At 31.4% G+C, this 16057-nt stretch overlaps 2 protein-coding genes across 4 annotated transcripts in view; both read right to left on the reverse strand.

Annotated features, from left to right (window-relative positions):
- Positions 1–390: 390 nt before the first annotated feature.
- LOC139528568 (contactin-5-like) lies at positions 391–14025 on the reverse strand. Its single transcript, XM_071324600.1, has 10 exons — positions 12019–14025; positions 11033–11356; positions 9378–9659; positions 7664–7945; positions 6811–7101; positions 6125–6403; positions 4487–4918; positions 3862–3975; positions 2738–2771; positions 391–1796 (listed from the first exon to the last, which is right to left on the reverse strand). Exons 1-10 carry the CDS (start codon positions 12050–12052, stop codon positions 1403–1405), a joined length of 2466 nt encoding a protein of 821 aa, XP_071180701.1. The 5' UTR covers positions 12053–14025; the 3' UTR covers positions 391–1402.
- LOC139528578 (uncharacterized) overlaps positions 13655–16057 on the reverse strand; it is a 50696-nt gene continuing 48293 nt past the window's right edge. For all 3 annotated transcript variants that reach the window (XM_071324610.1, XM_071324611.1, XM_071324613.1), the window contains exon 6: positions 13655–15514. In XM_071324610.1, coding sequence (XP_071180711.1) covers positions 15270–15514 — 245 coding nt within the window. In that variant the 3' untranslated portion in view covers positions 13655–15269. The remainder of the gene's footprint in view (positions 15515–16057) is intronic.

Consider the following 16057-nt stretch of genomic DNA (forward strand, 5'->3'; position numbering starts at 1 on the left):
TTTACGTGTTGAATTAATATTACTGTATTATAAAATTAAAAATGAAAATGGGGAATGTGTTAGAGAGAACACAACCTGACCTAGGAGTAACAGTTGAACGCCAACAATATGGGTTTTCAACACAGCGATCAAATCCCTTACCCGAAGGAGTGCCTAAGTTGGCGCCAAGTCAAAATTGTGTACTAGTTCAGTGATATTAGAGGCCATACTAAACTCCATACATTTGAATGACCTAAATTTGAAAATCAAACTAACAAATGCTAGGGTAGCCTGAAGTGGGATAGGTACAAATGTGTTCAAATGTATTCTTTATTCTTTTAATGATTTATCATCAATATTTGACAGAAAACAAGATAACTTCTGAATGCCTTTAACACATAGAATTTACAATATTAGAAAAGCTTGTGAGTTTAATGAGAAAATGAAAACCCAATATTCAATTGTTCCTTCTTGATCAATTCAAGTCCGTATTCGTTTAACTCCCAAAACATTTAAGAAAATGTAAATAAAACATTGATAATGATCTCTGCATTTCCTTTGTCAAAAGTGTAGCAACATCTGACTTTATCGTCATAGAAGTAGGCGTTGAGGCTAGCTATTATACTAGGTTTAATACCAAACTGACTAACAATTTGTGTTTCTAAGAAAAAAATCAGACGCGGAAGATCAAAAAGACGAATGAAAACTCTTTAACGAAAGCAACTGACAACGCAAAGAGCAAAACATGCTAAAAAAGACTAAAGAAAACGAATAACGGGTTTCAAAATGAAACAACGAATACTAAGGTCTATACAACACGAAACCATCAAACACCAGAGGAGCTCCACATCTGGCATCGGTTGTTATAGTCATAAAGGTACAAAACTGATTGTAACGCTAATCGAAAGTTTACATCCGAGTTTTGTCCACCAATAAAATTGTTATGCCTTAGTTTTAACATATGATGAGTGATAAAGGAGTCGTATCATACAAATAATACATCAATAGCTATATGTTATGCAGAAAAGTGCGCTTCTCTACTATTGCAGCTTTCATATTCTTGTCCTATGATACAGAACTAGAACAGGGACTTTTAAAAAAAAGAAATATATTCCATTGTCAATTACGTTTCGTTTATAGATGATTGTCTTCTATTAGATGATCCTAATATAAAAATTAAAAGATGTGGTATCATTGTCGATGAGACAAATCTCCACTATAGAACAAATTGCCGAGAATTCAACATATATAAGTCATTTTACGACCTTCAACAATGTGCCATTCTGAAAACAGAAAAAAAACAAAAAATGACAAAGAAATATTTCAAAATGATTAAGATTCCTTGTAGTGCGATATTTTTGTTATCTCACATTTTATGATGACTGTCAAATTATTACGAATATAACAAAATCAATATGTTCTATTATATAATTAGTTTATATGCATTAGTATTAAATGTTTTATCTTCCTTTTCTTGATCAGGGTCTATAACAATCATATATGCTGGTCCAGGGATAAGGTAATTTTCATCGTCTGAATTATGAACTGGAATTGGCATTTCACAACTAATTGTTTTATAATGTTCACTCTTGTTTTGATTTCTTTCTGTGGGTGCGTCATTCAAATCTTCGTAAACATTTATGTATGGAGCAGAAATAGTTTCTCCCGCGATTTTCAAACGTTCCTTGTCGATTTCTCCCTCTAGCACTTGTTCTGAGATAGGTGATGGACATGCATCAGCGTTTTCGTTGCAGATTTCTTCATAGATATCATCCGATGACGTTGAACGTCTTATATTCTGAAGGGCAATGCCATTACTAATAAAACACAAAATAAAACCAAAATTATAAATCCTGTAGTATAAAGTAAACTTTTAAAATGTATTTTCATAACTGGACCGGACATGCTAAAACATTTAATTTCAGTTTGAATAACAGGCCTAGATTAAATGTGCACAAACAAATAGTATTGAATTCAGATGATTTCAACACCATTCTTTAAAATTTATAAATTTATAAATTCAAAACCATATTCATTCGAAACAATGAAATCAAATGAAACATGATACAATTATGAAGTACCGCATTGTCCATTTTGTGAAGCGTTGAAATCATAGTATTACCTAGCTATAGTTTTATAATTATTATCATAATTAAGGTTGAAATTATAGTGTTACCGGGTGTTATATATTTATCTCTTTTCTTTCTTTTTTTTTTTTGTGTCAATGCCTTTTAATCTTACGGACGCAATCACGAGTTGGTTGACCGTTATGGAATAACCGTTGCACAGATGATATCAGATATGTTCCTTACGTCGTTACTACAATCCCCTTACCTTCTCATGAATTTGACCTACCGAATTAGACTATTTACCGAGTTTTCAACATGACGGATGCCACATGTGGAGCAGGACCTGCCTACTTTCCGAAACACCTGAGATCATCCCCAGTTTGTGGTGGGGTTCGTGTTGCTGAGTCTTTAGTTTTCTATGATTTGTCATGTTTACTATAACTTGTCTGTTTGTCTTTTTCATTTTAGCCATGGAGTTGTCAGTTTATACTCAATCTATGAGTTTGACTGGCCCTATGGTATCATTTTTCCATCTAAATACTAGCTTAAATCCGTGTCATTTCGATACTGATTACTAGTACTAGTTTCATTGGCAACCATACCAAGTCTTTGTTTCAAAGAATTGACTGTTAACTGGTAAAACAGCGTCTTTCATAAATTTATATACATTACTGAACTTTTTAACTCACCTTATTTGTATCTCTGATTGAATAGTTGTCGTTCCTGAAAAATTCCAAAAATGTTCATTTTATTAAAAACAATAGGGATTTTGTTTCTAATGAAAAAGATTCGAATGATAACATGGTTATAGCTTATGAACTTTTTAAATTCTTGTACATCATTGACTTTCAACTAATCGGACTAAATTTCCTGATAAAGGTAATTAGCAAAAAGTGGTTCAGATACGTTAAATTTATAATATATTATTGTTTTCATTTTTTCCGGGTGTTAAGGCGATCTTGCCTTTTCTGAAGAACGCAGTTAATGTTGTTTCTTTAATTTTCAAGCTATTTTCACATTTCCTGACCGGTGTGAGAAAAATATTTCTAATCTCTAGTGAAAATTTGTTCTCAGCAAATGATTGGTTGAAATTTAATTATCACGTCATGAAAAAAGGCGACCATGTCTGATGACGGCACATCAAAAGTACACAACTTTCCTCAAATCTGTGAAAAGGAACTATAAAAATCATAAGAGAAACAGATCCCACCACTGTAACTCGTGTATTTCAATATTTCTCCACTTTGACGATTTAAATTTTAATCATTTAAACAGCTCGGCAAGCCTCGCGCTTGAAGTATTAAAATCTAACTGTCTCGAATGGAGAAATATTGTAATACACTTGTTGTTGTGGAATCTATATTTCTATCGCAAAAGCATTTTTCTATCATGTTTAATAAGGGAGAAGGTAAGACAATGTGTAAAACACTTCTGTATGAAAACTTATAATTGGTTACCAATCGGATCTAAGCAATTAGTGACAAGACATGTGTCACTGAGAAGCCTCTTCGTTATATGCATTGTATCTTACTTACATTTACTAATATATAAACAAATTGACATATTGCATCGATAAAGTTAAACATTCAAACATTTCAAAATTCTAGCCATTATATAAAGAAAATCGGATAAAAAGCAAAACCAATAAGAAATAGAGGTTATTTGGCCAAAAAAAATAAATAAGGAAGACAGAAAATGGATTTAAAAATAAAAGAACCTTTCCCACTTTTACAGACCCTCATTCAGTCATTGACAAATCAACCTGAAGAAACGCAAACAAGTGTATCTGAAAAAAAAATTAACGTAAATATACCTTTAGAAAAAGCTTTGTATTGCCATATTGCTCCGGCTAACGTCAGAGCAACAACTAGAGTCAGTCCACATATCAGGAATATGACTGTGAAATTATCTTTTGCAGAATCAAATGCTGTAATAGTAAGGTGTTCAATTTATTATTTTGTATATGTTTAATTCGTGTTAAATTTTGTTTTCTTAATAAGTTTGTCCGTGCTTTATTTTATTTTTTCAGGAGTGGTCTTAACAAACACTTTTGAGGTTGTATGCTTGAAAATACGGATTCTGTGTTGACGGATCTTGGTAATATTTCTAAATCAAAGAATATACAAGTATCTCACTTATGCAAAGCTGAGGTTATTTGTCCGACTTTGGCGTTTTTGTATTTTTAGGTTAATGAGCTCCTCATATTCTTAATAATCGTTACTTTTCAAGTATTTTGTCTATTTCTTGTCGAAATGCCTATCTGGTACAGAAAAATCAGAACCGTATTGTTATAGTGAAATTTGAAAATTCAAAAACAACTTTTGATTGATTTTTTTTTTTTTTAAATTCTTTAAATTATTGTTTTGGTTTATGAATTTGCTTTCGTTACAGTGACATCGAAGTGTTGAGTTTCAAATGTGAATGAAAAAAGAACAAACCTTCATTGTTAACCTCAGACGAATTCATTGGATATATACTACTGTATGATAAGGCCTCGCTGTGACTATCTGTTGTCGTAAGTGACGAAAATGAAGAATTGTGTGTTGTATTAAATACCTTTTCACTACTACCAAATCTGTTTCTTATGAGGCATACAAACCGTCCTTTTAACACACTTTCAGGATCGAGTAATTTTAGATCAGTTTTTATACAATCTCTTTGAACCTTTTTATCGTAGATAACGATATCAGCAGATGTCATAGTAGACAAGATTTGAAAAATCGTAGACTTTGCTTTGATTATACTTTCTTTTTTACCGTCATGCAAAAACCAAGATATACTCTTAGCTGGAGAATGAGAAACAAAGTACGTTGATAACACAATGTAATTGCTATATCTATTCACTTCGCTTTTCAATAGTATGGGTGGCCCTGAAATTTAAAATATAAAAGTATGAAATATATCTTATTGTTACCTTTTGTTCTGAATGGTTTATTGCGGTAGTTTTTTTTTTTTTATTTGTCTGTTTGTCTTTTTCTTTTTTAGCCAAGGCGTTGTCAATCATTATCATTTCGATTTATGAGTTTGACTGTCCCTCTAGTAATTTTTGTCCCTCTTTGAAAGATTTATTTCATGATAAATGATTGTTTTGATCGGAGTTCTGAGTTGATCAAAGTTCTGCTCAGAGTTAACAAACCTTTTCTATCGATAAACGAAAAGAAGAGGGGTTTACGACAATAATAGAGAAATAGAACAAAACAATTAGCAAAAATTCAACTATTAAGGATTTTTAAAGTAGTCTAAATAATCTTGTAAACAGCTGGTATTCAAATTCGAGGTCAACCAATCAATATCAAGAATTAACACTCCATTTTCTTAGGAATGTACAGGTACCAAGTCAGAAATATGGCAGCTGATTATAAATTAATCTATTGTTATGGACTTATCCATTTTTAAAGGAGCAGGTCCAGTAAGACCCCTTTTTGGCCCAAAAATATGGCAGTTTTAAATAATTGTTAAAATGTCAACTTTTAGATATATTTTGGAAAGAAGAATGCTTCTGCTACATAAATATGGGCTGTTTTTGACAATACAATGCACATAAATTGGGTACTACCATCATTAAATCATGCTAAATTACTGAAATCTTATGAATTTTAGCATTTTAATTTAAATTTAGACGGTTTCCATCTTTAATGGAAGTGGCCGCATTTGTGTTCATTCTTAGTATCGAAATGTAAGTTGTGTTTGATGATAATACATAATATGTATAAAGATTGAGGATGAACACGGATGCGGCCAATTTCATTTTTGACAGAAACCATCTGAAAAGTTACATATTTTGGCATATTTGATAGATGTTTCATATTTAAGATTAAATCGGATCGTTTTTAAAGAGTAAATCATTTTAAATTTTTCACATAAAGTAATTGAATCAACTGAAATAAACACTTGATTGTTTAAAAAGTGTCCAAAAACTTTCGTCAGATGAATCTAAAATTTGAGGCCAAATCGGCCCTTACCGGACCTACTCCTTTGCCTTAGAGTTTTTATATACGTTTATGTACATTGTTATTTGTCGTTGCGAAGTACTGATCAAACTAAACACATTGGTTTAACTATCATACGTATGTCACCTTTAATAGATAGTTCTGCGTTGGAAGAAAAGTTCCATGTTGGTGTTTCTAAAATACATTTATAAATGCCAGTGTCCATGTAATTACAAAATTCGAAATGTAAACGAGAAACGCCATCCTTTACATTGCATGGAAAAGACCTTATGAATTCATCATTGTAAAGGTGCTGCCAAACACAAGACCATTCTTTGTATAAATTCGTATTGACAAAGCAATTCATGGATGTTGAAAAGCCTGTGCTGCAAGTGTATCTCATTGGTGATGTCAAAACCCGGGTGTCTGTGAAAAAAAGAAAGCTACGCAATAGTAAGAACACGTGTTATGCATCCACAGAGACAACAATTCATTACAATACCAAAACAAAACGAATGAATATAATAACATTAAACCACACTGTCTTTAACAATTACTTAACACAAACTGTTTAGCGATATACTATGTTTAACTGGTTAGGCTAAAGTTGATGCACCATAACAAATTAATGTAGATTTAAAAAAAATTATTGTTTGTTATTCAGTAGATTTGCTTATATGTTTCAACAATCTGTTGAGTAAAATGCCTGGACACATTTCTTACAGAGAAAGCTAACAGCTTGATTAAATCAAATAGATTGCAATGTTTCATTTTCTTCAGAAAAATAATTCTAGTTTGGGTTTCTTTATATCATGACCACTACTTAACTATACCTGTATAATCAAGCGTTATATCTGCATGAACACTTCCAACTGTATTTCTAACACTGATTCCATATTTTCCAAAATGAGGATGAGTACTTGGAACTATCTTCCCCTCAATAACAAACATGTCTTTTTGTGTTTCTTTTACACTCAATAAACCAACCTGAAGATTATCTTCACTTGACAGAGTCCACGAAGCAGTAGGTGTTTCAAAACTTCTTATAGGAATTGCAATATATGCTGGCTTTCCAATTTCAGTATTAAAAACGAAAGAAGCGTTTGAAACAAGTTCTGGCTTATCTGAAGTAAAATAAAACATAATACATTAAATGACTTTTTTACTGGGTTTTTTTTTGCTAATATCATGTAGTTTACTATGACTTTAAGAATGCTTGTGTTTTGCAAACTAGATAGTTTGGCATCTTGATTATATTTATCTCATTAGTGCAAATGTTTAAATGAAATGAGGTACACTTGTACTTTCAGATTATTCAAAACACACTCATGTTTTCATCATTTAGAAGTACATTAGCATTGGAGGATTACTTCATTGCAGATTGAATAAACTGTTCATATGAGTGCATTGGTACTTATCATAAAAATAGCAAATACTAAAGCGAAACTTTCATCTGTGTATTATTTCTAAACCTCTATCACATTAGTGTTCTTGATCGGCCATCTCAAACTGTTGAAGTCATGGCTTTTTTAACTTGTTGCTTATGTTGTGTATTTGAATGTTATCATTTACTAAATTATAAATTTACCACCTTTTTATCAAAACTGAGATCGGGAGTTCGGAAAGTGTATTTTGAATGCCTATGTTTTGTCTTTTGATGAAAAAATATCTGAATAAAGTACTCACATGTTACAAGTACGTTTATTTCAGCATTCCCCATCCCTACAGTGTTGTAAACGTTACATCTGTAAGTCCCTGTGTTAATTCTGCTTAAATTTGTAATATATAAAGTGTCATTTAATGTAACTTTTTCTGAAGATTCACTCAGAACAGTGTCATTATTGAATATCCATACCAGTTTATAAGGCTTGACGTTAGTTGTATATTCACATTTCAAAACAATATCTTTCCCTTTAGCAGCTTCAATTACAGTAGAACCAACAGGTTGAATAGTTGTATATGGTAACTCTACAGAAATTAACTAAACTGATTATAAACGTATATATGTGCAATTCTATTAATAATACAAACTTTTTGTCATGACTAATAGATTGTTGTTTATTTAACATCCAACGAAAGTTAAGGCTAAACTAATCTTATTGTCATCTATTCATTCGTGTTAGGCCGCGAAAACATGTCGCTAGCGAGTTGATACAGCGATAAATCTTAACTTTAGACCAATTCCTGGTGGCTACTAGAAAAATGTCTAGAGTGTGGATTTCAGTTGTTCTTCCTCATAACTCTATTGGGGCATTAATTGTGCAAGATCACAACAAGAAGTAACCTTACTGTTAGTGTCATAGCTAAACTTACTCGGTACAAATCAATTGAATAAAAAAAACTAGTAGCATAAATCGAAAGACAATATAGCGGGTATGTCAGTAACTGCTAGTATTCCTTTGTTAATTTGAATATCAATTTTATTTTGATTAGTTTCTTCCGTTATTTTGCCTACAATTGGATTTTGACTTCTTTTGAACTGAGTTTGACTGTTCGTATTGCTGTGTGTTTGTTTATTCTATATTAGCTAGAAATATACGGGAGGGTTGAGATCTAACAAAACATGTTTAACACCGCCGCATTTTGGCGTCTGTCTCAAATCAGGATCTTGTATGGTTTTTTTTTGTGTTTTTTTTTATTTTGGTTCATTTATATGTTCCGGAGTTTGCTGCGACTTCGATTTTCATTGAACTATTACAGACATGTGTTGAGCCTGTCTCCGGGAGGTTTTTTTTGTTGTATTGAAACCCAGTTCATGGCTTTGGACTCTTTTATGTTCTTTGGTCGGCTTCTTCTCCCTTTGACGCATTTCGCGGGGATTTCTCTTTTCAATTTTTAAAAAAAATATTTGTGTGCATTGTGTGACCATATACAATTTAAGACAAATTGATAAAAAACAAAATTCAAATTATCCAATTCAATTTTTACTACGGATTTTCTTATCCAGACATAGATTCCCTAAACGTTTTTGGCACAACTTTTTGAAATTTTGGGTTCTTAATGCTTTTCAACTTTGTATTTAAATTTTGGGTTCTTAATGCTTTTCAACTTTGTATTTGTTTGGCTTTATAACGTTTTTGATCTAAGCGTCACTGATGAGTCTTATGTAGACGAAACACACGTCTGGTGTATTAAATTATAAGCCTAGTACCTTTGATAACTATTCGAATGTGTTCTGTTCTATTTGTAATTTTTTGTGCAAACACGAAGGTCTAAGAAAAACGCAAAAAGGTAAAAAAAAAAAACAAACTCAAACATGTAAATGTTACCAACACAAACACAACCGAGAAATGTATGATAACCGTCACATTTATAGTAGTTTTGGTATCGTACAAATGATTATGAAAGTCAACAGTACATGTATGGTCTCTGAAATCAAGCGTATTTTACGATAGCTTACCTCTCACGTACAGTTGGACTTGGTATTCAACAGTATCTTCCGTGTTGCTGTTATTAGCAAAACAAATATATATTTGCAAATGGTCGGCAACCACAGGAACAAATTCATACAGCAGAAGTGTCGGTCCTCCAAAAACTAGTATTGAGTCATTGTGTACCCACTTCATGTTTTCTGGCGGGTTACCACTCTCAACACGACATGATAACAGGCTATTTTGACCCTCATTTACCTCTAGAAGTCCATCTGTCGAAGTATTCATCACTGACATATTACGTGGTGACCCTGATATAACAAAGAATTAGTATGTACACTTCCTGCTAAGAGACAATTCTTACGATACAGTTATGTTTCTGGACCGAGAGTCATTCTACGTACTTCCTTAGTGATATTTACAACTTTTAAAACACATGATGAATTCGTGTGGCTATTTTGGTTGTACGGAATTTGGAAACTAATAGTCACGTCCTATAAGAGTAGGAAGATTAATACAAAATCCCTGGTAGAGTGAGCTATGCGCTTTCTGTCAATTAATAAACCCTTGCAACTACTATTTTATCACTCTAACCAACATACCCTAAATATCTAATTGAAGCCGATACTTTCATCCTTTTATTTCGATTTACGCAAGTTGGAGAGCTTGTCGATTGTATTTTTATTTTATCTGTTCTCGTCTTGCATATGTATGAAATAGTTGCCACTTGCCATCAAGTAAACAACAACTAATAAATTGATCAACGAAATAACGACACTGAAGTATTCAAAGTTTGTGTGTGTTTTGTTATTTTTTTCGACAAATCGCCTATAAATTAATATTTTTATAAATAAATAAATAAATCATCTAGAAAAGCTGTTTTCATCCCATTCTATTTTATAGTACGTGTATGTTTCTATTTGGAATTGATTAAATGAGCAATATGAGCAATATGACGTAATCATGATTGTGCACATACGCCTTTTTGCAACTTGCCTGTTTTCTTTGATATCACCAATATTAATAAACACCGAATTTTTCCTTTATATGCAACACGTTATGTGCCTGAGTGTATTGTGACATAATTGCTTCCTTGTCACTCCAAAATTTCACATTCGGCTCAGTTAAGATTGATATAATTTGCTTGTACTGATAATCGTTAAACTGATAAAGGCGTAAAGCTAGACAAGAGACATTCACCAATCTGTCATGATGTGATGCAACACATAAATATTCTTTGACTAAAAGTATCACGGCCAGTGTCACTTAGGAAGAAATATAAGATGACTTTTTTCCAGATGAGATTATCCAAGATTTTGTTAGGTCATGTTCGTTTTGCTTAGATTTTAATACTTATGTTGTAGTTTTTAGAAGAATGTTTTTAGGTTTATCATCATTTTTGTTTTGTTCATGGCGTTCTGTGTTTGACTTCGACTAGTGATTTCTAAGGTTTCAGGTGAGCACGCGGACACTCACGTGTGTATCGAACAACATATTACGCTAATCGCTTTAGTGAATGAAATACTTATTCAGGTTTGAATGACATGTATGAATACAATAAGTTAGTTGTAGTTTTCCGTTCAAATGGAAGTACACGTTTATCATCAACCAAACGAAATATGAAAAAATAAAAATAATAAACTTGATGGAATATAAATCAAAATGTTATTGATTATAGACTTACTGTAAATTTCTAAATGATAGTCGACATGTACTGCTGTGGAACCATTTATGTTATTACAACGGTAGAGTCCTTCGTCTGCAGCTGAAAACCCGTTGATTTCCAAATTGTATTCTCCAATTATATGGTTTCCAGTAATACGTAGTTTTTCATAATTAGTCAGTGTTTCCTTGAGATGTGCCCCATCACTGTAAGCCGTTAGAGATTTCGGTCCAACCCATTGTGCTTTGTGAATTGTTGATTTGAATGGACAAAGTAATGTTGTGTTTGATCCCAATTTTATATACAAAGTGTCAGCATTTGTGTAATTATAGAGCAGACAAAACACTTGAAAAAAGAAGAACAAAACAAGACGTTAATTATTGTTTGTTAATCAATCTAAAGCACTGACACGCTTATATTACCATAATCAAACATTATTATTATGAAAAGTAAAGAAAATAAACGGGTAATATGCTTTGTGGACTTTTTGTGAAAAACAGAATTGTCCGCAATTAACAAATATTGTATCCATGTATCTTGTATCTTTAAAATTAGGTGCCTCGCTATCAATATTTCAAATTACCCGTTCTTGCTAGGAAATGACGAGAACGGGTTTAACAGTATTGTTGTTTTATCCTTTTTGATCTGTTATTGCCGCGGTTTTATATTTAGTTTGGGTGAGCGCGACTGTTAAGAAGTCTCATTATGTCTCAATAGGTTTTCGTTTTTTTTCCTTTTATCAAACATTTTTTGATGTATGGTATTGTGAAATCTTTTGTGGGAATACATTACTCATTATTACACTAATCATTTTCGTGCGTAATAAGATTTTTTCTATTTATAAAAATGCTCCTCAGCTTTGCACTTTGTTTTGCCTTTTTTTCTTTTTTGGATTCGAGCGTCACTGATGAGTCTTTTGTAGTCGATACGCGCGTCTGGCTTGAATACCAAATTTGGTCCTGGTATCTATGATGAGTTTATGTGTTTCTGTTGCGGAAAACTCTTACCTTGTATGACAAAAAAGACTCTATGGATGATCATGCTGCCGCCTATTATTAAAATAATTTACAAATGTATAAAGACATAAAACAGATATAAGTATACATTTGTATAAAGATAAAAAAAAAAATCAATATTTATCAGATCATTAGAAAAAGAGAAAATATGGGTTTAAAGTGTATTTAATTCAAATAAAAAAACACGTGAACCTGATAGGTAAATGGCTGAAATAGAGACCTCCTGATTACCTTATAAGAAATATGGCATGTGTTTTAAGGTGCTAAGTACAAAGAGGTATGTCAAATATTATTTCTATCTTTCTAATAGTTTAAGGTTTAAAGTTAATACTTGTCTTTAATCTGTGCTAATATGCCTGGTCTATATGCCATTTTGTGCTTCTTTATTACATATTTGTATGTTTTTTTACAATTGGCATTTTCTTTTCTTACATGATGGACATAGCTGAGAAAAGGGAGATTATGTTAGGAATAAAACAAGATAATGAAATACAATACCTATTCCTTTTGTTCGGGAAATATTGACGAATGGGAAAACGGGATCAGTCAAAGAGACAACAAAATGCTTAATGCTACTAATTGGTCTTTAACACAAATAGACAATACCACACCTTAAGGTATAAAACCACTTATTCATAGCCCCATTGCTTTCTCTGCTAAATTCTGCAATGTCAAGCATTAATGGTTACGTATATGTATGAATTGTAGATTGTATTTCTTTAATACATGAAATTTACCAAAAGTAAAACGAATACTTACATTCAAATATCAATTAATCCAATACTTAGCGTTGATGTTTACCAAATAGATATATGTTGTCATCATAAATTTCCGTAATAATCTTTTCTTTTTCCGGTTATTGTTATAGATATTTGTTATTTGTTCCAGTCTCGAAAACATCCTTCTAATGCTTATTAATTACAAACTATTTTCTGCTAATTGATTATTTGATGTTTTTGTCAGTTGAAAATTTGTCATAATTATAATTATAAGGAAACACTTTTGAGTGATGACCTTAAACTAAAAATCGGCATTTCATATAGTGAAATATAATTTCATTATTTTTTTCCAAAAAATTCACATTTGTATAGAAAGCACAGGAAATCGGCAAAAAGTGTCAAATTTGTTTTGAAATTAACAAATTTCCAATGGCTAGTGTATAGAAAAGTATCATCACAAAATTACTGTTATCGGAGGAAAATTCAAAACAGAAAGGCAAAATCAAAAGTTCAAACACACAAACGAATGAATGAATGACAAATGTCATATTCGTGACATGGTCAAGGCATTTCAGAGTAGAATGTATAGAATTATTTTTTTAAATTGATACATTATTGATACACAAACTTTAAATGGTGTTATTGATAGACATAAATATGGTCAACGACTTTTTTCAAGCGATAAAAAGGATAATTGGGTTCCATTGTAAGCTGTACAACAATCTTTTTGTGTGTATCATAACCATAAGTATTAGATACACCCAAACTGAAGTCAATGGCTAATGAATATTTGTTTTTCAATTTTCCAGTTTCGGAATAAGGTAGTTAGTTAAATCTGTCAAGTGACTTCCATCACCACATGACTAACATATTTTGAAAAATAAAATAAAATTGCATTATGTTTCCGATTTTTATTGATAGTTTAACGAATCTAAGCTGTATACAAATTTTGACAAAGCAATACGAAATAGCTCATTTACTGTACCTGATCGTCAACGCAGCAGCTCTATTAAAACAAATAACGTAACCCACTCTTCATCGAACTTTTGCCATGTGTTCATATTTATTTTACTGTTTGCATAGGTATAATAAATTTTGTTGGGCAGGAGCTGTTTAATTTTTTTTTATTAGGTTCTTGTTCCTCAGTCTTTTTGTGTTCTGAAGACTGGTATTTGTCTCCTTTGTTGTGTAGTTGAAGCATACTTAACCTAAATATCGTATAAGAAAAGTAAAAAAAATAAAAAAGACTCCTAGGATAATTCGAAAAAACGAGATGTTCGTATCAATTGGCAAAATCAAAAGCTTAAAGACATCAGACGATTGGAAAACAACAGCCATATTCATGACTTGGTTCGTGAACTAAACCAGTTTAAAGCTGGCTAAACTTCTCACTTGTATAAAAGATAAATTGAAGCAAAACTGAAAAAAAACATTGAGTGGAAATGAAAAAAAAACGGACGGTTTTAGACTATTTATTTTCATTTCCACTATTCGAAATAATAATTATCAGATATCTATATGCAAATTCAAAATCTCTAATTGTTTCTTTTTAAACCAATGATATCTTGCCTGGACATGAACTAAATAAAAAAAATATACAAAAAAACGACACGATTGCAACCAGGTGTACCGATGATTGACAATTATACAAAAATGAAAGATGTTTAAGAAAGAAACAAAATAGTAATAAGTTATGTTGATTTAACAATTCTTTGTGGGATAAATTAATTGCATCAATGCCAAAAAAATGTCTAATCTAAATTACGTATATTTTATTAAATGATGTGTAAACAAATATAAAAATATTAAAAAACAAACAAAAAATCGGCATAACATATTAACTTATAAATAATATATGTATTAATTAATATATGTAATATAATTTATTTATTTTGTCACACAGTGAGATGGTTATCCTCCAAAAATAAAATAACGGACAATACTTTACCAAATAAACGACAAATCATGCAATCAGATAAAATATTTCTAATTTTATTTTTATTCTTTTTTATCTGAAAATCATCATTGTTTCATTGAAAAATTTAAAGGTTGATAATTACATCTCCATAATGTTAGATAAATAACAATAGAAATATTCCCAAACATATAAAGACTTAGATAACGTCTCCTAAAGATACAACATGATTACGTGGAAAACTAGTTTGTGTATTTTGTTTTATATATATTTTCTGAATTCTGAACGGGATGGATATTATTATCCTGTCTTGGGCTATTTTAATTTTTTCTAGGCTGCTATTTTGATTTCAAAGATAATCCTAATGCACCCAAAACCATTTTCCTTCCCTTTATTAATATCGGCCCGTACTTCAATGATAATATTTTGTGTGCTCATCTTTTATCAATTTTGTCATCACATATTGATTCTCAAGCATTATTAAAGATATTATATTGTCGATATGCGCATATTGTGAAGTCAACTTGGTACTGTTCATGTACTTGAACTCTTACACTCTTAAGTATGATCTACATCAATTCAAATATTGTATGTTCATGTTACAAATGTTACAATGACTGTTCTTTTTGGGACTGCAAAGGAATTATCACATCTGGTTCTTTGTTCAGTGGTATATCGTTAGGAGTTCTACCAGCATATCCAAGGTGGAATTCGGTGATGGATTTGATGTAGCCTTTTTGTTTGATTATCATGGATATCATTATTACAGAAACCAAAACTAAAATCATGATGACAGCAATAACCAGTGTGATAAGCCAATGATCGTTTAGGAAGTTGCTGTCTCTGGGTGGAACTGAAAATAAAAAGGACAATATCACCAATGTTTTTCATTATTCTACATTTCTAACCATGCGTTTAATTATATATCTAAAGTAATATTTCTGTGGAGGGTTTAAATATGTGCAAGTTATTGATTTTGTTGAATTGTCACTACACTTAATTATGTACTGCTAAAATACTGTACAACCAATATGGTTACAATTGCGCAATTATTTGTTTACATTTCACCGGGAAGTTTTTGAACCCAAGATGGTAGTAAGGAAAAAAATCTATGAGGCTTCTGATTGGATGGTATGCCTTCCATTTATTGATTTTATGAAAGATAAACCATTTTTGTGCAAAAATAGTAACAATTTGGAATGATTGATTTAGTATTCTCTGTGGAAATATTTTTTTTGTGGTAATAGGTTGACTGAAAATTTTGCTATGTCATTTAGTGCGGATTTTGGAAGCGTCCATAACAACAGCTATTTAAGGCAATTTCCGCCGCATAAGCATGTTGTTTTTTTTTACTGAAATAAATTCTTAGTATGTCTCCTTTCAGATTCTGGCTTTG

This window comes from Mytilus edulis, chromosome 6 (assembly GCF_963676685.1).
Source record: "Mytilus edulis chromosome 6, xbMytEdul2.2, whole genome shotgun sequence".
Lineage (NCBI taxonomy): Eukaryota > Metazoa > Mollusca > Bivalvia > Mytilida > Mytilidae > Mytilus > Mytilus edulis.